This window comes from Poecilia mexicana, unplaced genomic scaffold (assembly GCF_051168715.1).
Source record: "Poecilia mexicana isolate PSO_F unplaced genomic scaffold, ASM5116871v1 scaffold_21, whole genome shotgun sequence".
Taxonomy (NCBI): Eukaryota; Metazoa; Chordata; class Actinopteri; order Cyprinodontiformes; family Poeciliidae; genus Poecilia; species Poecilia mexicana.
The window spans coordinates 22,444,964-22,464,701 of NW_028263390.1; the positions used below are offsets into that span (position 1 = coordinate 22,444,964).

A 19,738-nucleotide genomic window follows, 5' to 3' on the forward strand; every position below is an offset into this window, starting at 1 on the left:
ATTCAAAATGCATCCGTTTCACTTTGTAATGCTGAGACATGATTTAGCTGAAGGATCTGTTGGTGAAGAATATAAACTGAAAAATAATACATTTTATTTTGTCTTAATTTCTAGTTTTCTGTACAACAGATGAGCAGTCAAACAGGAACTGTGATGCATACTAATGAGCTGCGGTCAGTCCACTAACAGCAACGGCTCTGAGACTCTGCAGACAGAGAATTAAACCGAGTCCGAACAGAATCCAGGTCAAAGTTCATCCCTTAGGCTTCAGACTCAGACCACATTTGGTTGAGACACAATTCATCTCTACTAGAGCTGGACGGCCAGCAAACAGTCATTCACCAATTATACCCATCAGAACTCACAAGCCCCCTCTACTGGTGACAGTTAATATTGACCTGATAATACAACCAGAAATACCAGCAGTCTGGACCAGAGTCCATCAGATCAGAGAAACAAACTGAGCTGTAATGATCGCTTCCTTCCCATTAAGATGCAACATTAAAGCAAAGTGTTTTCATATGGACTGTAATTGATGTGATGAAGATGAGCGGAGTGTGGCGGCAGCAGAACGTTCTTCGCTCACTGGGTCGTCAACAGCAAAACGAACCTGAAATGAAAGCAGACATTAACTGGATAAAACTGTATTATGGATATTAATTATATTATCAGAGGAAATTCAAAGCATTATGAATGATTCCACAGAGAAAATCCTTTATAACAGTTGATCTGTTTATTACTCTGATGGAAGTTTTACACAGTTTAAAAGTCAATAAATCTTTGTCAAACTGCAAGGAAACATTTTTTAAAGCAAAATTGTTTAAATAATGTTACAAACTAGAAACTTCAAGTCAGAGGGAAAATGTTTGTCATTTATAATCTACATATAAAAGGTCTATGAATGTATTCATCATGATTGTTTCTCTTACTTTAATGTCTTTCTGAGGCTTTTTTCTTCCTGCAGTGAAAAACAGAATAAAGTGATTAAAGTGTGTAAATTGTCTCCATGGTAGCTGAGTTTCCTCACCTCTGGTTCTGATGATACCAACAGTGAGTCCAACCATCAGGATCAGTCCTGTGATCTTCAGAGTCAACATGATGAAGCTCAGAGGAGACGAGGCGGGGGGGCCTGAGGAGGAGACGGAGCAGCAACCTGATTGGATCATTTTCATATAAATGAAGAAAGATGAAAATCATTTTACTAAGATGACTGACTGAGCTTCAAAACCAGCAGTGTCTTCTCTCCAGCAGACACTATGTATTTTATTTTAAGACAGAATATTTATTTCATCTGTAGTTCTGATGCACTTCTGTGATTAACTAATAGATTTTAAGGCATTAAATATTTTAATACAACTGCATTTCATTTTTCCTATGGAACATGGAGATCTACATAAAAGGCAGTGGTGAAGAGTTAAAGTGTCCTGGTTAATAAGAACATTCATAAACAATCAAAATGACTAAACATTTACACAGAAGCTGATGATTTTCATCATAGCAATTTAACCAACATGTGAAAATGTGTGATGTGATGACATCATACCTTCTGATCCATAGTGAGCTTCTATCTTCACTTTGTTTCCTTCAACAAACTGGCAGGTGAATCTTCTGCTGCTCTGAAGATTCACAGTGAGAAACGAATCACAGTCAGCCTGACCTCCGAACTTATATCCATCACCTTCACCGAACAGTTCACCTCCTGTCTCATTCAGCCAGCGGAGGCTTTTATAAGGACAGGAACCCAACACACTGTGTCTCCACAGAGAGCAGCGTAATGTGATCGCTCCATCACTTGATGGATCAGCATCAGATGGAGAAACTGAAAGGAAAACGAAAACTGTCAGTCTGAAAGATGTTAAAGTAACTGTGGAGAAACTTCACAAATGCAATTTTATCTCAGGCTGCGACAAGCAGAATAAAAAACAGTAACAAGGAAACTCCATGATACATTTTTAGATGTTAACTGAGTGTTACTTGGTGATTGATCTGAACTAATACAGATCTCAGCAGATTTACATCAGCATGATAGAAAAAACAAAAAGTCTAGAAATTAAATGATCCATTTCTTTGATCAAACATTGAACCACATTTAAAGACAAACTGATTCAATCCAAACATCCTCAGCACAACGTTCACTCTGATGAGCGACTTCCTGACGTCATCACAGCTTGGCCCCGCCCACAGATCAGACAGGAAGTAGAAGGAACAGCAGAGGACAGAAATAAATCTTCATCAAGGGTTGGTATGAAATTAATGTCTTTAATATCATGGATCTGATCGTTTCTCTCTGACTGAACAACATGTGACCTTCTGACTGCATCAGGTCACTGAGAGGTTCCCTCATGTTAAAGTCCAAAGAAGTTCAAGGTTCAGAGAAAAAGGAAATCAGAACTGAAGATGTCAGAAACATCTGTCCAACATTTCACCAAGTAGATCAGAAGGAAAGAGACTGAGAGTTAAATCATTCAGGTCTAAATACTCACTGGTTAAAACACTCAGATACAGTAAGGTGGATCCTGAACCGGATCTACAGCTGAACCATCCAGCATCTTCAGCAGTGATGTTGTTGATGATCAGAGAGCAGTTACTCTTCATATGTAGCCTTGAAGCTCGAGATGAACTCTGAACAACGTTTCCATCCTGAACCTCCAGCTGAGTGTTTTGGTTTTTATCCGTGTTGTAAAACCAGTTAACGTCGGAGCATGAGGAAGATGATGATGACATGATGTCACATGGTAGAGCAGCTTCATCTCCAGCTCTGTGATAGAGATGAAGTTCCTCTCCTCTGGTTCCTGGAGCAATAATGAAAACAAATTAAAGTTTTACACACTTCATCCTTCACCAAAAAAAATATGATGACATTAGAAATGCAGAGTATTTTTTCTAATATGTATAAACTGGTAAAACACATATTTAAAATATTCTAATTTCTAGTTGACATATTTATTCTCTGACAAGTTGAGACAATAAAGAATATCCTCTGAACATTTTTATATCTCGAAGTGTTTACTTCTGCACATTAATTCACATATTTCCATAAAATAACTCAAGCCAAAGTTTCCTTTAATGTTTCTCATCTTCATGTGAAAGAAAACAGATTTTTACCTTCAAACTGAAGCACAACGACCAGAACCAGAACCAGAACCAGAACCAACATCTCCTGTCCGTCTATCAGCTGCTGAACTGAGAGACTTTTCTCTGCTGCTGATCTGAAATTACTGAACAGTAGTTCCTGTTTGTGGCTGAATTAAAGGATATAAACAGCTTCACACCAACACCTACAAACTTCTGTGTTTTCTAGAAACTGACAGAGAACCACAGATAGAAGGAACTAGCTGCCTGAACTGCAGTTAGAAGTGAACATTTAACAGAAGTGAGGCGTTTCAGCTGAAGGAGGTGCTTGTGAAGAACAGGAATCATAAACTGCATTATATAGCTCATATTTGTTTTGTCCAACCTCTGTAGATGCATTTGCATCAGTGAAAGAGGAAGTGTGAAGTTTGCAGTCAGTTCTCTAACACCAGCAGCTCTGACGCTAAAACAGAAGAGAATCAGGTCAAAGTGAAGCGCAAACCGGCCTGAGAGAGAGACTTCCTAATGTCTGCTAGAAACTAATTATACTTATACTACAAGTCCCAGAATGCTCTGCGTGTGAGCTGGTCATTTATCAAGACAAGCCCCCTCTACTGGTGACAGTTAGTACAACTAGTCAGATCAGTTGAAGAAACCTGTTGTCTGGCCATCAAAATAGATAAAAAAGAACCAAATTGTTTCTTAATAATATTTTTCTTTTTCATTTTTATCATATTAGAGAAAGTTTCTATTGAAATTCAACTCAGACGGTAATAAACCAGAAAAAAGACTCTTTCTTACATTTTATTTTAAAAATTTGCCAGGCAGTTTCTATGCACAAAAAAGTCAACACTTTCATGAGTTGAGTTCTTGTTTTGAGAACATTGAACTGAATTATAATGTTTCTTTAGTGTTTAAAGTCAACAGAATGAAACTGATCTTATTGTCTTATTGTCTTTTATGGATGAATGAAAGAGATACAGTGAATTTCTCAGGGGAAAACTTTGGATATTTCATGGACAAAGAGCTGCAGCACTTCAGCTGCAGGCTCAGCGTCAGCTGAGTGTCTCATCAGGCAGCAGAGTTTCAGTTCAACAACTGGATCTTCCCTACGCCGCCTTAATTCATGTTAATCTGCAAATGACTTCATCACATTTTTAACCTTTATTTTAGAGAAATTATGCTAACTAAATGAGAACTAGTTTATGTTAGAGCTGTTAAAAAGTTATATATTGAACAATCAAAATGAATCAGTTCATTTTAACCTGACTAAAGTGAATTATAGTTCTTGTAAAGGATAAATAAAACGTTGTTTTGCTCTTGCTTGATGTTCTGAGCAGAAAGTTTTTCAGGTGTTGAAGATTTCCTTGGTTTTCTGAACTTGACTTTTTATAAAATATGAAATTTTACTATTGATCATTAAACACAAACTGTGTGACTGAACATCAGAGCAGAGTTTGAAAATAATAACTGTTACTTCACATAATAGATAAATGCAACTTTTCAGCTAATGACAAAAAATTATTTAAAACAACCAGCCTGCAAAAATAAGCCTTAATATATATTTATTAAGGAATACAAATAATAAAAATATGAAGACGGTGCGAAGGCATACATATGGATGCAGCATCAAAATGAAGCATTGTTTTTATATGAACTGTAACGGATGTGATGAAGCTCAGTGCAGTGCGGCGGCAGCAGAACGTTCTCCATCATTTTCATAATCCACTGTGTCGTCATCAGCAGCAAAACGAACCTGAGATATTTAGAGAGAAATATCAGAGCAGAAATTTATTTTACTACAGCATCTCCTCATTAGTCAGGTAGAATAACAGCTTTACACAATTTAAAAGTCAAAAACTTTATTTTCTAACAAGATTTAAAGCAAATACTATAATGGGAAAATATTTAAAGCAATACTGCTTAAGTACTTTAACAGTAATTTGACAGTTATTATCTACATATGAATATGTATATGAATGTATTTTTCATGATTGTTTCTCTTACTTTAATGTCTTTCTGAGGCTTTTTTCTTCCTGCAGTGAAAAACAGAATAAAGTGATTAAAGTGTGTAAATTGTCTCCATGGTAGCTGAGTTTCCTCACCTCTGGTTCTGATGATACCAACAGTGAGTCCAACCATCAGGATCAGTCCTGTGATCTTCAGAGTCAACATGATGAAGCTCAGAGGAGACGAGGCGGGGGGGCCTGAGGAGGAGACGGAGCAGCAACCTGATTGGATCATTTTCATCTGGTTTAGGAAGGAAATAGTTTCAACATGATGGTGGACTGAACATCAATCTGAGAGTCTGAGACTTTGGATCCACATTCAGAACCAGGAGAACCTGAACCACCATGATGGAGAAGAAAACTGGAGATCTACATAAAAACTGAGGTGTGGAAAGTTTCATTGCATCATTTTAACTTCTTCATAAAAATCAGACATCATACCTTCATGTTGGTAGTGAGCTTCTATCTTCACTTCGTTTCCTCCAACAAACTGGCAGGTGAATCTTCTGCTGCTCTGAAGATTCACAGTGAGACGAGAAAAACAACCAAACTGTCCTCCTGATTTATATCCATCACCTTCACCAGTCAGTTCACTTCCTGTCTCGTTCAACCAGAGGAGACTTTTATAAGGACAGGATCTAATCCTCCAGTGTCTCACCAGAGAACAGATTAATGTTACGTCTCCTTTCTTTGTTTGATCAGGATCTGGTGGAGATGAAGAGACTGAAAGAAAAGAAGACAATAAAAACACATCATGATCTAAACAGTCAGATCCAAACAGAGATTTTATGGACTGAAATGAGCAGGTAGAGAGTCATTAGTTTAGATACTCACTGATCATAATGTTTAGATAAACATCAGTTTCATAACGGCCTTTGTACCAAAACTGATATTTGTACCATCCAGCATCATCAGCATTGATGTTGTTGATGATCAGAGAACAGTTTCTGTCCAAACTCATCCTGGAAGAACGAGGTGAACTCTGAACGATTCCTCTCTGAACTTCCTGTTTATTCATGTCTCCAACTCTCCCATAATTCCAGTCAACAGAGGAACATGAGTCGGATGATGAAGGTCTGTTACAGGGCAGAACAGCTTCATCTCCAGCTCTGTGGTAGAGATGGACTGGTTCTCTTATGATGACTGTGGAAAAAGACACATTTTACACCACATTAAGGTAGTAAAAGTTCATATATAAATAAAACAGTGAAATACATATTTCACAAAAAAATATAAAAGAATATATGACTGGTCAACATTTGAATCCATACAGATATTTGTCTTTGAATTACAAAAACAAAAATGTATTAACTTCCTATTTGACCATTTCATATCCATGTTTTTATACCAACAATTTAACTACTTCAATAGAAAATATAATGGTTGTGGAGACAGATGTGATGACATCATACCTTCATGTTGGTAGTGAGATTCTACCTTCACTTTGTTTCCTTCAACAAACTGGCAGGTGAATCTTCTGCTGCTCTGAAGATTCACAGTGAGACGAGAAACACAACCAAACTGTCCTCCTGATTTATATCCATCACCTTCACCAGTCAGTTCACTTCCTGTTTCATCCAACCAGAGGAGACTTTTATCTGCACAAGGACTCAATGAACAACGTAATGTTACGTCTCCATTCTTTGTTGGATCAGAACCTGGTGGAGATGAAGAGACTGAAAGAAAACATAATAGTGTTTTAACATGAAAATTATTTCATTAATTGAAGGTGAGAAACTTTGAACATCTTTAAGCGATGATCCGTAGAAAGAATGAAAATGGAGCTAATTTTGAAGTTAGATCCCAACTGATGTTAAATGGAAAACTCCAGAAATGGATTTCAGTTTTAGAAATTGGAGACATAGCATTCATTTCCAAGTACTTACTGCTCATTATATTTAGATATACATCTACGTCATAGCTGCCTCCCTCCCAGAGCTGACAGCTGTAATGTCCAGCATCCTCAGCAGTGATATTATTGATGATCAGAGAAGATTTATTGTCCAAACTCAGCCTGGCAGCACGAGACGAATTCTGCACAATGATTCCTTCCTGAACTTCCTGCTGACTCTTCATGTCTTTAGCTCTCTCATGAAGCCAGTTAACAGTGGAGCATGATGATGAAGTCTTTCTACAGGGTAAAACAGCAACATCTCCAGTTCTGTGGTAGATCTGGACTGACTGCTTCCTGGTACCTGAAGAAAAAGACAAAGATTTTATGCTACATGTAGCTTTTTACATCAGTCTCTGTGATGCTCAGTTAGAATTAATTTACAACAAATTCTGTTAAAAATAACACATTTTAAAAATATTATTTTGCCAGATTTATTTTCATAAAGTGATTTATTGCTGGTCAACAATATAAATCATGGCGAGAACGGCCCTGATCAAGTGCCATATTTGCTCATTTCCTCTTAATTTATCTAACTCAGTACTGCCATCTAGTGGCTACATTTCCTAACAACGCCAACTTCAACTCACTGACAGCTTGACAGATCTACAATGTTAGAAAAGGAAGAACATGTTTGCATTTGCAAACAGATCATTTGCTTTTAGAAACACTGGATAAAAAGACTGGCTTTTGTTTTTAAAGCAACAAGTTTTGTCCTCTTTGCTTTCATAAAGTCCAGTTCAGTGATCCAACCATAGGACACAATGAAAGAAATATTAGCATCAATAAATAAACACTTTTACTTTCAGGTGAGAAACTGATTTAGAGATGTAATATCAATTTCTGCTCATCACCAGGTTCTCATTCACTCAGAAAGGAAACAGCATCATACCGATAAATCCCGGCGGGTAGCGAGCGTCAACTTTCATGCAGTTTCCTTCAACAAACTGGCAGGTGAAGCTTCTGTTGGTGCCGCTCGGATGCTGCACAGTCAGAGAGGAATTCCAGGTTCGTGGTCTTGTTAAAAGTAACCCAACACCTTCACCTGTCAGCTCAGTTCCCGTCTCATCCAGCCAGCGGAAACTGTTCCTTTGACCACGACTCCACCCCACAGATCTGCTCAGGGAACAGTGCACTGTGAAATCTTCCTTTGCTGGATCAGCATCTGGTGGAGATGGAGAAACTGGAAGAAAAATGAAAACTGTTGTCTTATTCTGGAAGATGTTAAAGTAATTTCTCAAAGGTGAGAGCCTTAAAGGGATAGGAGTCTCAGATCTGAGCAGGTTTTCATCAGCATGACGGAAGAAAAATAATCCTGAAACTAAATGATTCAGCGATTTGAACAAACATTGAACCAGACACATAGTTCCTTCATAAAAATGTCATAAAAATGCTATGTGTAGCAAATATGACATAAAAATATTTGACTTCATAACTGAATGCTATTGGGTCTCTGTCTCTTTAAGAAATCCTGCACATTCTGAAACTCCACCTTCAGGAAGTTGTCACAACATGGCACCTCTATTCGCCCTTCAACAACGTTTTACAAGCATTGCTCTAAGAAGTAGCTCCTATAATGAGCTCATCTGATGCTCAGTCCTATCAGGTGTTTGCTAATTGCTGCTGGCTGGTCTGAAGGAACCAGGCTAGGCTGCTGGCTAGTCTGAAGGAACCAGGCTAGGCTGCTGGATGGTCTGAAGGAACCAGGCTAGGCTGCTGGATGGTCTGAAGGAACCAGGCTAGGCTGCTGGCTAGTCTGAAGGAACCAGGCTAGGCTGCTGGCTGGTCTGAAGGAACCAGGCTAGGCTGCTGGCCAGTCTGAAGGAACCAGGCTAGGCTGCTGGATGGTCTTAAGGAACCAGGCTAGGCTGCTGGCCGGTCTGAAGGAACCAGGCTAGGCTGCTGGCTAGTCTGAAGGAACCAGGCTAGGCTGCTGGATGGTCTGAAGGAACCAGGCTAGGCTGCTGGCTAGTCTGAAGGAACCAGGCTAGGCTGCTGGCTAGTCTGAAGGAACCAGGCTAGGCTGCTGGCTAGTCTGAAGGAACCAGGCTAGGCTGCTGGCTAGTCTGAAGGAACCAGGCTAGGCTGCTGGCCAGTCTGAAGGAACCAGGCTAGGCTGCTGGCTGGTCTGAAGGAACCAGGCTAGGCTGCTGGCTGGTCTGAAGGAACCAGGCTAGGCTGCTGGCCGGTCTGAAGGAACCAGGCTAGGCTGCTGGCTAGTCTGAAGGAACCAGGCTAGGCTGCTGGCTAGTCTGAAGGAACCAGGCTAGGCTGCTGGCTAGTCTGAAGGAACCAGGCTAGGCTGCTGGCTGGTCTGAAGGAACCAGGCTAGGCTGCTGGCTGGTCTGAAGGAACCAGGCTAGGCTGCTGGCCGGTCTGAAGGAACCAGGCTAGGCTGCTGGATGGTCTGAAGGAGCTGAGTGGAGTCATGGGGAAGGGCTGCTCTGTGAGGCAGAAGTTGTGAACTGCATCTCTGAGGAGTAGCTGTGTCGTAAAAAGGTGGGGCTACGTCCCACAGAGTGTTTTGCACAGCTGAAGTGTTGCCATGCAGATGGGAGGATTTCTCAAACATGCATGAAAGAATCAAAGCAACACTCCAGGTTTATTTCTGATGAGGGAATAACATTATAGCATGATGTAAAGCTTTTACATGATACTGCCCCTTTAAATCTAAAAAACCCAACAGCAAAACCAAAGAAGTTCAAGGTTTTAGAGAAACTGATGATGTCAGAAATATTTGTCTAACATGAGTAAATCATTCAAGAATACATACTCACTGGTCAGAACAAACAGATAAACTCTGCTCTCATACAAATAACTTGAAGGCACATAACAGAGGTAATCTCCAGCATCATCAGCAGTGATGTTGCTGATGATCAGAGAGCAGTTACTGTCCACATCCAACCGGGAAGCTCCAGGTAAACTCTTAACAACTTTCCCATAATGAACCACTTCGCAAGGCGTTCGATTTCTGTGTAAAACCCAGTCAACAGTGGAGCATGGGTAACACAAGGTACTGTTACAAGGTAGAACAAGATCTTCTCCAGCTCTGCGATAGAGATGACGTTCTCCACTGGTGCCTGCAGCAGACAAATAAGACACATGAAAGCTGATCTCATTTCCTATCTTTTAGATTATTGCAACTCTCTTTTTACTTGTTTTAATAAATCTGCTGTCACTCGTCTCCAGTTGGACCGGAAGGCTGCAGTGACACTTTTAAACAAAAACTAACAGAAAGTCACACATTACACAGATTTGATCTTCTCTACATTGACTACTGATTAAATTTAGGATTAATCTAAAAATGTTAGTCTTGATTTTAGAGCATTAAATGGAGAGGCCAGTCCAATGCAAAATGTTGACCCCTCATTTTCAGCCTGCTCTCTTCAGTCCTCAGCCCAAAACCTTTTTGTCATGATTTGTGTTTCTGTGTATTTATTGTAAGGTTTTTCTGCGTTCAGTTTCTGTCCAGTGAGTCTCTGTCTCTGCGTCTTCCCTGTTGATTGATCCCAGCTGTGTCTCGTTCCTTGATCACCCTCCCAGTGTCTTTGTCTCTTGTCGGGTCCTCGTCGAATGTCAGTTGTTGTCTGTCTGCCTGCCGTAACAGTGGAACTGTAGAGTCCTGTGTTGGTTTAGCTCACTTATTCAGTCCTCAGTTTTTCAGTTGCTAACGCTAATTAGCTGTATGCTAACTCTCTGCCGTGCCGCCTGTTCTGGACTGTTTTGAGCTTTCTTCATTCAATTCATCATTTTCTTCTACAACCTGGGTTCCTGCGTTCATCCTCTTCACCTCCCACAAACCACTTTATGACACTCTTGAATGCACCCAAAACCCAGTTTAAAACCAGTTTGAAACCCAGTTTATAACCTCTCAGACTGCAGCCCCCCTGTTTCTCTGTCGATTCCTTCAAAATGAAGCTAAATTAACTTCTATTCAGACAAACTTTTAGTTAAATGTTCTACTTTTGACTTTATTAGGAGTTTGTACCACCTTTGGTTTATTTTATTGCACACACCTTTATTTTTGTAAAGCACTTTGTGATCTTATCTGTGAAAAGTGCAATATAAATAAAGCTTCCTTATTTTCTTTTACACACCTCATTATTCACAGAAACAAACATAAACTTACTGTTCATGTCAACAGTAAGAAATATTTTAATCCCTGTCAGGTTATAAGTTTGAGACAAAAGCCAAAAAATATTTAATCCAAATTTTCTGAAGCATTTTTTATATATTTTGTCGAAACCTGACTAATTGATAAAAGCTACACAAATTTACTTCTGCAAATTCTAAATGTTAGTACTTGTGTCTCCAGTAAATAACAATAAACCAATGAGTCCTTTAATTTTTCTCATCTTCATGTGAAAGAAAACAGATCTTTACCTTCAAACTGAAGAACGACCAGAACCAGAACCAGAACCAACATCTCCTGTCCATCTATCAGCTTCAACACTGAAAATGCTGATAATATTTCCTATTTATGGCTAAATTTATGGTTGAAAACTTCATGCCAAGCCCTGTGGTTGTGTCATACTTGTATGTTTTCTAGAAGGTGACAGACAACCACAAAGAGAAGGAACTAACTGTACAAACTTTAGTCAAAAATTAACATTTAAATTACATTTAACTGTTTCACTTTGCAACATTTAGAACAACTGAGGTGAACCGAGTTTTAGCTACAGGTTCTGATTGTCAAGAACATAAACGAGGCAATAAATTAACTTTTATTTTTATAGTTTCTAAGGTTTTTTGTACTCCTGTTGCACAACCTTGTAACATTCTTTGCTTGGGGAGTCAAAGAGGAACTGTGATGCATGCTAATGCTAAAGAGCTGCGGTCAGTTTATTATAATGAATTTATATATAATAAAACAAAATGTAATCTTATTGTTATCGGTTTAGTTTTTAAATAATAATTATAATAGAAACAGTGATGTAATGGTCATATATTCCAGTTTCGTCCAGCTGCCATTTTGTGCTGATCAAGGTCTGAAAACTGCACGAGAAAGTCTTCCTGTTTAACTACATTAAAACAGAAATCCAGATAAAACTAAAACCAGGTCACCAGGGAGAACCGCCCACTGACCAGCAGGGGGCAGCAACACACTGCTGCCTCCCACGCCGCTAAAAACTGAAACACTAAACAAAAACACGCCCTCTAGTGGAGGGCATGTCACAATAACGATTTTCTAAATACAAAATAAAGCTGACAGCGTTACCACGAAGCAAAATAAACATGATACTATTGGAGACCTGTATCAAACATGTTATGAAGAAGCCTGTTAATTTACTTATCAAATGTAAACTCAAATTACTAAAAACAAAGTTTATGCAGAAATAAAGTAAAAATGTGGAATTTTAATAAATATTGTAATTAAAGCATTTTATTTCCAACATTAACACATTATAGCCTTTATCAAAATAGGTTTTACAAAATAGTTCTCAACAAATTAAATCCCCAATATAATATTTAACAAAATCTTGTTTAGAAAGGTGATCCGGTGTCGGGTTCGGTGTTGGATTCAGTGTTGGGTTCGGTGTCGGGCTCGGTGTTTTGGGTTTGGTGTCGGGTTTCGGTGTCGGGTTCGGTGTTTTGGGTTTGGTGTCGGGTTTCGGTGTCGGGTTCGGTGTTTTGGGTTTGGTGTCGGGTTTCGGTGTCGGGCTCGGTGTTTTGGGTTCGGTGTTGGGCTCGGTGTCGGGCTCGGTGTTTTGGGTTTGGTGTCGGGTTTCAGTGTCGGGTTCGGTGTTTTGGGTTCGGTGTCGGGCTCGGTGTTTTGGGTTTGGTGTCGGGTTTCAGTGTCGGGTTCGGTGTTTTGGGTTCGGTGTCGGGCTCGGTGTCGGGCTCGGTGTTTTGGGTTTGGTGTCGGGTTTCGGTGTCGGGTTGGGTGTTGGGCTCGGTGTCGGGTTCGGTGTTTTGGGTTCGGTGTTTTGGGTTCGGTGTCGGGCTCGGTGTCGGGTTCGGTGTCGGGCTCGGTGTCGGGTTCAGTGTCGGGTTCGGTGTCGGGTTCGGTGTTTTGGGTTCGGTGTCGGGCTCAGTGTCGGGTTCGGTGTCGGGCTCGGTGTCGGGCTCGGTGTCGGGTTCGGTGTCGGGCTCGGTGTTTTGGGTTCGGTGTTTTGGGTTCGGTGTCGGGTTGGGTGTTGGGCTCGGTGTCGGGCTCGGTGTTTTGGGTTTGGTGTCGGGTTTCGGTGTCGGGTTCGGTGTTTTGGGTTCGGTGTCGGGCTCGGTGTCGGGCTCGGTGTTTTGGGTTTGGTGTCGGGTTTCGGTGTCGGGCTCGGTGTTGGGCTCGGTGTTTTGGGTTTGGTGTCGGGTTTCGGTGTCGGGTTCGGTGTCGGGTTGGGTGTTGGGCTCGGTGTCAGGTTCGGTGTTTTGGGTTCGGTGTTTTGGGTTCGGTGTTTTGGGTTCGGTGTTTTGGGTTCGGTGTTTTGGGTTCGGTGTCGGGCTCGGTGTCGGGTTCGGTGTCGGGTTCGGTGTCGGGTTCGGTGTTTTGGGTTCGGTGTCGGGCTCGGTGTCGGGTTCGGTGTCGGGCTCGGTGTCGGGCTCGGTGTTTTGGGTTCGGTGTTTTGGGTTCGGTGTCGGGTTCGGTGTCGGGCTCGGTGTTTTGGGTTCGGTGTTTTGGGTTCGGTGTTTTGGGTTCGGTGTCGGGTTCGGTGTCGGGCTCGGTGTCGGGCTCGGTGTTTTGGGTTCGGTGTTTTGGGTTCGGTGTTTTGGGTTCGGTGTTTTGGGTTCGGTGTCGGGTTCGGTGTCGGGCTCGGTGTTTTGGGTTCGGTGTTTTGGGTTCGGTGTTTTGGGCTCGGTGTCGGGCTCGGTGTCGGGTTCGATGTTGGATTCGGTGTCGGGCTCGGTGTTTTGGCTGTAGACGTCGCTGCGATCAGTCTGCCTCCGTCTTCTCTTTAGTCCTGACTGTAGAATAAGTCACAGTGTCTTTGCCCAGTTTGACCTGCAGAACACAAACCACAAACTGTTTCAGTTCCATTTGGACGACTTGTCCACATGTGGCTGTTGAACATGTTCACAATGTGTGCAAACTTCACATTCACATCATTTTAATGGCTTAAGATGCTGAAATAACATAACACTCCTCTAAAAACAGAAAATCAGGGAATTGCACCATGTTACATTTAACAAGATGAATTCAGTGTTCAGTGTTATAAGTCTAAAGCTCTTTGGGCCTCTCACCTTCTGAGAGGCTTCAGGAAGGTTAACAGTAGCGTAGGTCAGGTTGGACTGCAGCTCATCCTGAGAACAGACAGTTGGCTGTTATCTACTGTATCAGTAGGAAACTTTCTTTGGGGAGAAGCAGAGAAGTTTGAACAGCAACATGTGGAAAATAAGTTTTAAGAAGTTTAAATATTTCAGAGAATAACAAACCAGAATGACTAAATAAAAACTTTAGTTATTTCACACAGTGATGAAATGAAAACAAATAAAACTGTTGGACAGAAATGAGGGACAGAGACGTTGAACAAATGGTCCAGACAGGTTTTAAACCTGAGACGGTCCTGTCAAAGTCTCTCAGGTGTGTCTGATCAACCTAAGGAGCTAAAATTACAAACATTACATTTCACATTGACATTAATTATTCTATTACTTAAGAAAACAGCTGCTACTGTATTTTATTGACTGATAAAATCAGTTGTTAGCTGCTAATTGCTAATTCATTCTCTGACTAATTCAGAAAACAGGAAGAACCTGCAATCATTTCCTGTCACTTTGCGCTTCATGAGTGGTAAAGATTTTGCAGAAGTTATGTTGAAACTACGTTTTCTGGTCATTCTTAAAAATATGGAGGTCAATTAGATGGTTTTTCTCATCTCTATAGGAAACATGCTTATTTTAATACTCACATAGTGATGATTTCCACAGGCTGAATCTTGATCTTCAGAGTAAAGGAAAACAAATCGTCAATGATTTTCATGAACACTTCTGCTTATTAGTGTGCTGCGCTGCGGTTACTATGGAAACAGCGCTTCCTTATTCTGAGGCCCGACTTTCAACATTAGATATCAGAAACAGACGTGAACCACAACAGGAAGCAAATGAAGCTGTTTGGCTCAGAGAAATTAACGTAAAATGTTAACAGTTCACCAGAACAACTAACCACCAGCTAACTAACTAACTAAAGACATGCAGATCACTTTGGAAACACACAGCAATCTGTAGCTGCCTTCAAGTCAAGTCTATTTATAAAACACATTTCAGCAATAAAGCAGTTCAAATGGTTTTACATGCTAAAAGTATAATACAGCAACCAATTATGAAGCGAACATTACATTTTGTCAAATGTTATCATCAAAATCATCAATAACAACTTAATATATCAAACATTAATCAATGTCCAGTTATTGTTAATCAAAGGCAACTCTAAACAGGTGAGATTTCAGGATTTATTTAAAGGAACTCCCTTTTTCTGGAAGTTAGTTCCAGAAGCTCAATGCTGCTTCTCCTCGTTTGATTTTGGTTCTGGAGATGCAGATCAGACCAGAACCAGAAGTATTTTATAGTCTATTCTCTCAGTGGAGGGACTTTAGAAGTGAGTTGATGTGCTCTATCCTCCTGGTTTTAGTCAGAACTCCAGCAGCAGCGTTCTAGATCAGGAGGATTTTTCTAGTCAGGCCTGTGAGGACACTGTTGCAGTAATCAATGTGACTAAAGATAAACGCATGGATGAGTTTCTCTAGATCTTACTGAGACATTAGTCCTCTGATCCTGGAAATATTCTTCAGGTGATAAAAGGCCGACTTTGTGACTGTCTGTATGTGACTCTGAAGGTCAGAGTCCAGATTTCATCCTGATCTCGAGTTTCTAGCTGTGATAACTGCAGCGGTGTGCTGACTCTGGATCGTTGTCTTTAGGTCCACAGATAATAACTTCAGCAGCAAGAGATTATAGAATTCACTCAACAATAATCAATAATCAATAATAATATGGATTTCACACTGAATGTGATTAGAGCATCACAGCTCAAGACCCAATTGTCTGTTTCCTCCATCCTGCACACAGAAACAGTTTTCCTCTGCGTTGTGGAAAGCTTAAGGCTGGAGTGGCAAAGGTCAAGCGTCTCTGCTATTATTATCCAGCAAAGTGTTTTATCTGTAAATAGCTGATAAAACATTTTCTTTACAGCTTTTCTTTCTGTTGTTTGAGAATAACTCTACCTTTTCATGTGAACCAGTGGGTCCAAAGTGGGTCCTGTAGGCCCGGCATCCTGGATGTTTTAGTTCTCTGGTTTAAAGCACCTGGATCAAATGATGCTCATTAGAGGCCTAAGAAGAACATCGACATGCTGAGGAGGTTGTTGTTACCACCAGGGAGAGAAGTGAAACATGCAGGATGCCGGGCCTCCAGGACCCACTTTGGACACCCCTGATCTAAATACAGCAGCTTAACATGAATAGATGATAGGGATTTTGACTGATTCAGCCTCTCTGAGGATGACCTGATGGTGGCTTCATTTAGCCTTTGCTTGAAATGTTGTGTTCCTGCAGAACATCTAAAAGAAACTTTCATCCAACAGGAGCGATAACCATCTTAGGGTCTTCAGAGAGAAGCCCCCCCCCCCCCCCCGCTTCCCATCTCTTGATTATTTCATTATTTTTTATTTAATTTCCCTTTGGGATTAATAAAGTATTTTGAATTTGAATTCAATTCAAATTCTTCTAAAATCCACATGCATCTTTCTTTTTCCTCAGTCTCTGAAAGGTTTAACATAAAGCTGTGCATCAGAACATTCTTGTTTATTTTTCTGCATTAGCTTTAAAAATATTCAAGATTTTGAACTATCATAATGAAGATTTGTAGATTGTTTAAATTGCCTTCAGTACCTGATGAAATTCTGTGATCTTCTCTATTTCTGGTTTTCCTGAGTTTGGTAAAAACAGCAGCAAGAACAACCAGCAGCAGAACGCCGATCACTGATCCAATGATGATGATGATGATGATGGTGTTATCGGCAGGAGCTGCTGTTAAAAGACTCAAAGATGAACAAACTTTTGTGGTGAGATGGTGTCCGACGCTCATCACTCTGAGCACCAGGTGAAATCAGAATCACACCTCTGATTAATGCCTTTATAGCTGTACAGGTTCCAGCTACAAATTTTATAACCCCACCAGTTATCCTCACTGCTCAAGAGCCGTCTGCATGCAGTGGATGCAGCCACCCACTACGTATGGATATGCATCCCATATAAGGATCCTCCTAGAGCCACCTGGAAACCCCTGCCTCTTTCACCAAATTGCCTCTCCACACACATAAAGCAAGTTGGCGGCAGGATGACCATGAACACAGTTCATGGCATTTCCTTCTCTTGCTGCTTCCTAGAAAACAACGCACGCTGCAGAGTTAAATACGACTTAGAACAGCCATTAAGATGCTAAGATCTTAGCTGGATCATTCCTTCTGCACTAGTGCGGTACTTTATTTCCACCCTTGCCTCCCCCTCTCGGTGATCAAAACGAAGAAAGCCTGATGTGCTGTCGGTCGGTCCAATTACATGTTTGGGCCTCTTCAATCCACTCACTGATTCCAATGCCAGTAATACCATTGAACTTGTGACAGAATCTGTCCCTGAGCAGCACCACCACCTGCTCAGTAACCACAACAACAGCAAGCATGACACTGCCAACCACAACCAGGAGAGCAGCAACTTCCAGGAATCCCCCGTTCGCCACCCTCTGCTGGGCTACTCCATCCGCCGGCCGCTCCTCCATACTTGCAGGGGAAAAATCACCTCAAATTGTCAAAACAAAATGGTAAAAATAAATCCTGAACCTAGAGGTCTGTCTTCCTTTGGACAACTACTGCTGCCTTGTCTTACAACACCATAAGAAGATAATTTAAAAAACATCTAAAACATACTACACTTAAAAAGAATCAATGTTCAATGATGCATTTTGCTGAAACACACCAAACTATAAAATCGTCCATCAATCAGAGATGTGCTTCTGATGTCACCTGGTGCTCAACACAGGTAGAAAACCATCTCAACACATTTACACATGGTGGAAAAAAAGGAACAATGTATACTGAAGATTAAACAAGCTTAGGCTTAATTTCAATAGGCCTACATAGATGTAATCACAGTTTGTTTCAATGTTTGTCTTAATAAGATGACATCATACCTTCATGTTGGTAGTGAGCTTCTACCTTCACTTCATTTCCTTCAATAAACAGGCAGGTGAATCTTCTGCTGCTCTGAAGATTCACAGTCAGATGAGAATCACAACCAAACTGTCCTCCTGATTTATATCCATCACCTTCACCAGTCAGTTCACTTCCTGTCTCGTTCAACCAGCTGAGACTTTTATCTGGACAAGAATTCGACCCGCTGTATCTCCACAGAAAACACCTTAATGTTATTTCTCCATCTTTTGCTAGAACAGCATCTGGAGGAGACGGAGAAACTGAAAGAAAAAGAAAAACTGTCGTCTTAGATTTCTGAAAAATGCAGAACCACTTTTTAAAGACAAAAACTAAAAAAAAAAAAAAAAAACTTTGTCTCAGTCTGTGAAGAGTAGACAAAGAAACGAAACCTGATAAAAAGTTTAGATGCCTGTATCGTTTTTGGAGACTGACCTGCATTAATATTGTAGATCTGAGAAAGTTTTCATGAGCATGTTGGAACAAACCAAGGAATCATAAAAGTTTTTATTCAGTAGTTTGATCAAACATTGAACCACAAAACAAGACAAACTGATTAAATCTAAACATCCTCAGCACAACGTTCACTCTGATGAGTGACTTCCTGACGTCATCACAGCTTGGCCCCGCCCCCAGATCAGACAGGAAGTAGAAGAAATGCATGGCCTGATGGGTAATGTTTGCCTGAATCTAAATAAATGATCGTTTCTCTCTGACTGAACAACATGTGACCTTCTGACTGCATCAGGTCACTGAGAGGTTCCCTCATGTTAAAGTCCAAAGAAGTTCAAGGTTCAGAGAAAAAGGAAATCAGAACTGATGATGTCAGAAACATCTGTCCAACATTTCACCAAGTAGATCAGAAGGAAAGAGACTGAGAGTTAAATCATTCAGGTCTAAATACTCACTGGTTAAAACATTCAAAAGCACAAAACCATCAGAGGAGGCATCAGATCGAGATCTACAGGCGTAGCGTCCAACATCAACGCGATCGATGTTGTTGATGATCAGAGAGCAGCTGCTGTCCACATTTAACCTGGAAGCTCGAGGTGAAACATCAACAACTTTTCCATTTTCAACCTCAAATGAATGACTTGAGCTTGTATCTCTGTAGTAAAGCCAGTAAACGTTGGAACATGAGGATAAAAATGACCGAATGTCACAAGGTAGAACAACATTTTCTCCTTCTCCGTGATAGAGATGACGTTCTTCTTCTCTGGTTCCTGCAGAAGAAACAAAGACACATTAAAGTTTTTCATACTTCTTCATTCACTAAAACAATCATGAAGGTGAAACTAGAAATGTGTTGTTAACTTATTTTCTGTCATGTTTGACTTATTGTTACATTTTCTCCATTAGAACCTCTTAAATAGATGTTTGAGACACATTTATATCAACAATTATTAGTATTTCAGTCCTAATCAGGTCAGAAGATTGAGAGAAAAAAGAAAAAACTTTGAATCAAAATTTTATGAACATGTTTATTTTCATATATAATATACATGTTGAAAACCTGAGTAATAAATGCTACTCTAACGTCTGGGAATATGAAAAGGTAATTGTCATTAAATATAAACCAAAATGTCTTTCAAGTTGTTTCATCTTCATGTGAAAGAAAACAGATCTTTA

At 40.4% G+C, this 19,738-nt stretch overlaps 5 protein-coding genes across 9 annotated transcripts; all 5 read right to left on the reverse strand.

Moving 5' to 3' along the window:
* Positions 1-72: 72 nt before the first annotated feature.
* LOC106903461 (uncharacterized) lies at positions 73-3,584 on the reverse strand. Of its 4 annotated transcripts, none has more exons than XM_088002027.1 (6): positions 3,106-3,582; positions 2,484-2,792; positions 1,544-1,819; positions 1,028-1,153; positions 930-958; positions 73-610 (listed from the first exon to the last, which is right to left on the reverse strand). In XM_088002027.1, exons 1-6 carry the CDS (start codon positions 3,155-3,157, stop codon positions 518-520), a joined length of 885 nt encoding a protein of 294 aa, XP_087858153.1. In that variant the 5' UTR covers positions 3,158-3,582; the 3' UTR covers positions 73-517. The 4 variants fall into 4 exon arrangements, with proteins under 4 accessions (XP_087858153.1, XP_087858154.1, XP_087858151.1 ...); XM_088002028.1 differs by having other exon boundaries at positions 1,028-1,129; positions 3,106-3,580; XM_088002025.1 differs by having other exon boundaries at positions 930-1,153; positions 3,106-3,584.
* Positions 3,585-4,620: 1,036 nt separating this feature from the next.
* On the reverse strand, positions 4,621-6,215 carry LOC148153127 (uncharacterized). Of its 2 annotated transcripts, XM_088002033.1 has the most exons (5): positions 5,916-6,215; positions 5,523-5,804; positions 5,178-5,279; positions 5,080-5,108; positions 4,621-4,828 (listed from the first exon to the last, which is right to left on the reverse strand). In XM_088002033.1, the coding sequence occupies exons 1-5, from the start codon at positions 6,097-6,099 to the stop codon at positions 4,751-4,753; spliced, it is 675 nt and encodes a 224-aa protein (XP_087858159.1). In that variant the 5' UTR covers positions 6,100-6,215; the 3' UTR covers positions 4,621-4,750. The 2 variants fall into 2 exon arrangements, with proteins under 2 accessions (XP_087858159.1, XP_087858158.1); XM_088002032.1 differs by having other exon boundaries at positions 5,080-5,279; positions 5,916-6,201.
* A 225-nt stretch (positions 6,216-6,440) lies between these two features.
* Positions 6,441-7,261, reverse strand: LOC148153128 (uncharacterized). The gene is made up of 2 exons (XM_088002250.1): positions 6,968-7,261; positions 6,441-6,757 (listed from the first exon to the last, which is right to left on the reverse strand). Exons 1-2 carry the CDS (start codon positions 7,155-7,157, stop codon positions 6,441-6,443), a joined length of 507 nt encoding a protein of 168 aa, XP_087858376.1. The 5' UTR covers positions 7,158-7,261.
* Positions 7,262-7,841: 580 nt separating this feature from the next.
* LOC148153129 (butyrophilin subfamily 3 member A2-like) lies at positions 7,842-10,753 on the reverse strand. Its single transcript, XM_088002251.1, has 3 exons — positions 10,736-10,753; positions 9,750-10,098; positions 7,842-8,155 (listed from the first exon to the last, which is right to left on the reverse strand). Exons 1-3 carry the CDS (start codon positions 10,751-10,753, stop codon positions 7,842-7,844), a joined length of 681 nt encoding a protein of 226 aa, XP_087858377.1.
* Positions 10,754-13,759: 3,006 nt separating this feature from the next.
* Positions 13,760-19,028, reverse strand: LOC106910873 (uncharacterized). The gene is made up of 5 exons (XM_014977574.2): positions 18,091-19,028; positions 16,794-16,931; positions 14,817-14,848; positions 14,149-14,208; positions 13,760-13,909 (listed from the first exon to the last, which is right to left on the reverse strand). The coding sequence occupies exons 1-5, from the start codon at positions 18,548-18,550 to the stop codon at positions 13,841-13,843; spliced, it is 759 nt and encodes a 252-aa protein (XP_014833060.2). The 5' UTR covers positions 18,551-19,028; the 3' UTR covers positions 13,760-13,840.
* Positions 19,029-19,738: the final 710 nt, after the last annotated feature.

Bases quoted from the DNA above. Each gene is read 5' to 3' on its own strand.
- LOC106903461 (XM_088002025.1), bottom strand. From the start codon at position 3,157: ATGTTGGTTCTGGTTCTGGTTCTGGTTCTGGTCGTTGTGCTTCAGTTT. The intron at 2,793-3,105 runs GTAAAAATCTGT...TTATTGCTCCAG, and splicing joins CGTTGTGCTTCAGTTTGAAG to GAACCAGAGGAGAGGAACTT. The intron at 1,154-1,543 runs GTATGATGTCAT...TGATCCAATCAG, and splicing joins AGCTCACTATGGATCAGAAG to GTTGCTGCTCCGTCTCCTCC.
- LOC148153127 (XM_088002032.1), bottom strand. From the start codon at position 6,099: ATGAATAAACAGGAAGTTCAGAGAGGAATCGTTCAGAGTTCACCTCGT. The intron at 5,280-5,522 runs GTATGATGTCTG...TCTCCTCCTCAG, and splicing joins AGCTCACTACCAACATGAAG to GCCCCCCCGCCTCGTCTCCT. The intron at 4,829-5,079 runs GTAAGAGAAACA...TAAATATCTCAG, and splicing joins AGCCTCAGAAAGACATTAAA to GTTCGTTTTGCTGCTGATGA.
- LOC148153128 (XM_088002250.1), bottom strand. From the start codon at position 7,157: ATGAAGAGTCAGCAGGAAGTTCAGGAAGGAATCATTGTGCAGAATTCG. The intron at 6,758-6,967 runs GTAAGTACTTGG...GTTTTCTTTCAG, and splicing joins ATATCTAAATATAATGAGCA to TCTCTTCATCTCCACCAGGT.
- LOC148153129 (XM_088002251.1), bottom strand. The intron at 8,156-9,749 runs GTGAGTATGTAT...TTTTTCTTCCAG, and splicing joins TTATCTGTTTGTTCTGACCA to TTTCTCCATCTCCACCAGAT.
- LOC106910873 (XM_014977574.2), bottom strand. From the start codon at position 18,550: ATGCAGGTCAGTCTCCAAAAACGATACAGGCATCTAAACTTTTTATCA. The intron at 14,209-14,816 runs GTGAGTATTAAA...GTCTGTTCTCAG, and splicing joins CCTGTGGAAATCATCACTAT to GATGAGCTGCAGTCCAACCT. The intron at 13,910-14,148 runs GTGAGAGGCCCA...TGTGTTCTGCAG, and splicing joins TTCCTGAAGCCTCTCAGAAG to GTCAAACTGGGCAAAGACAC.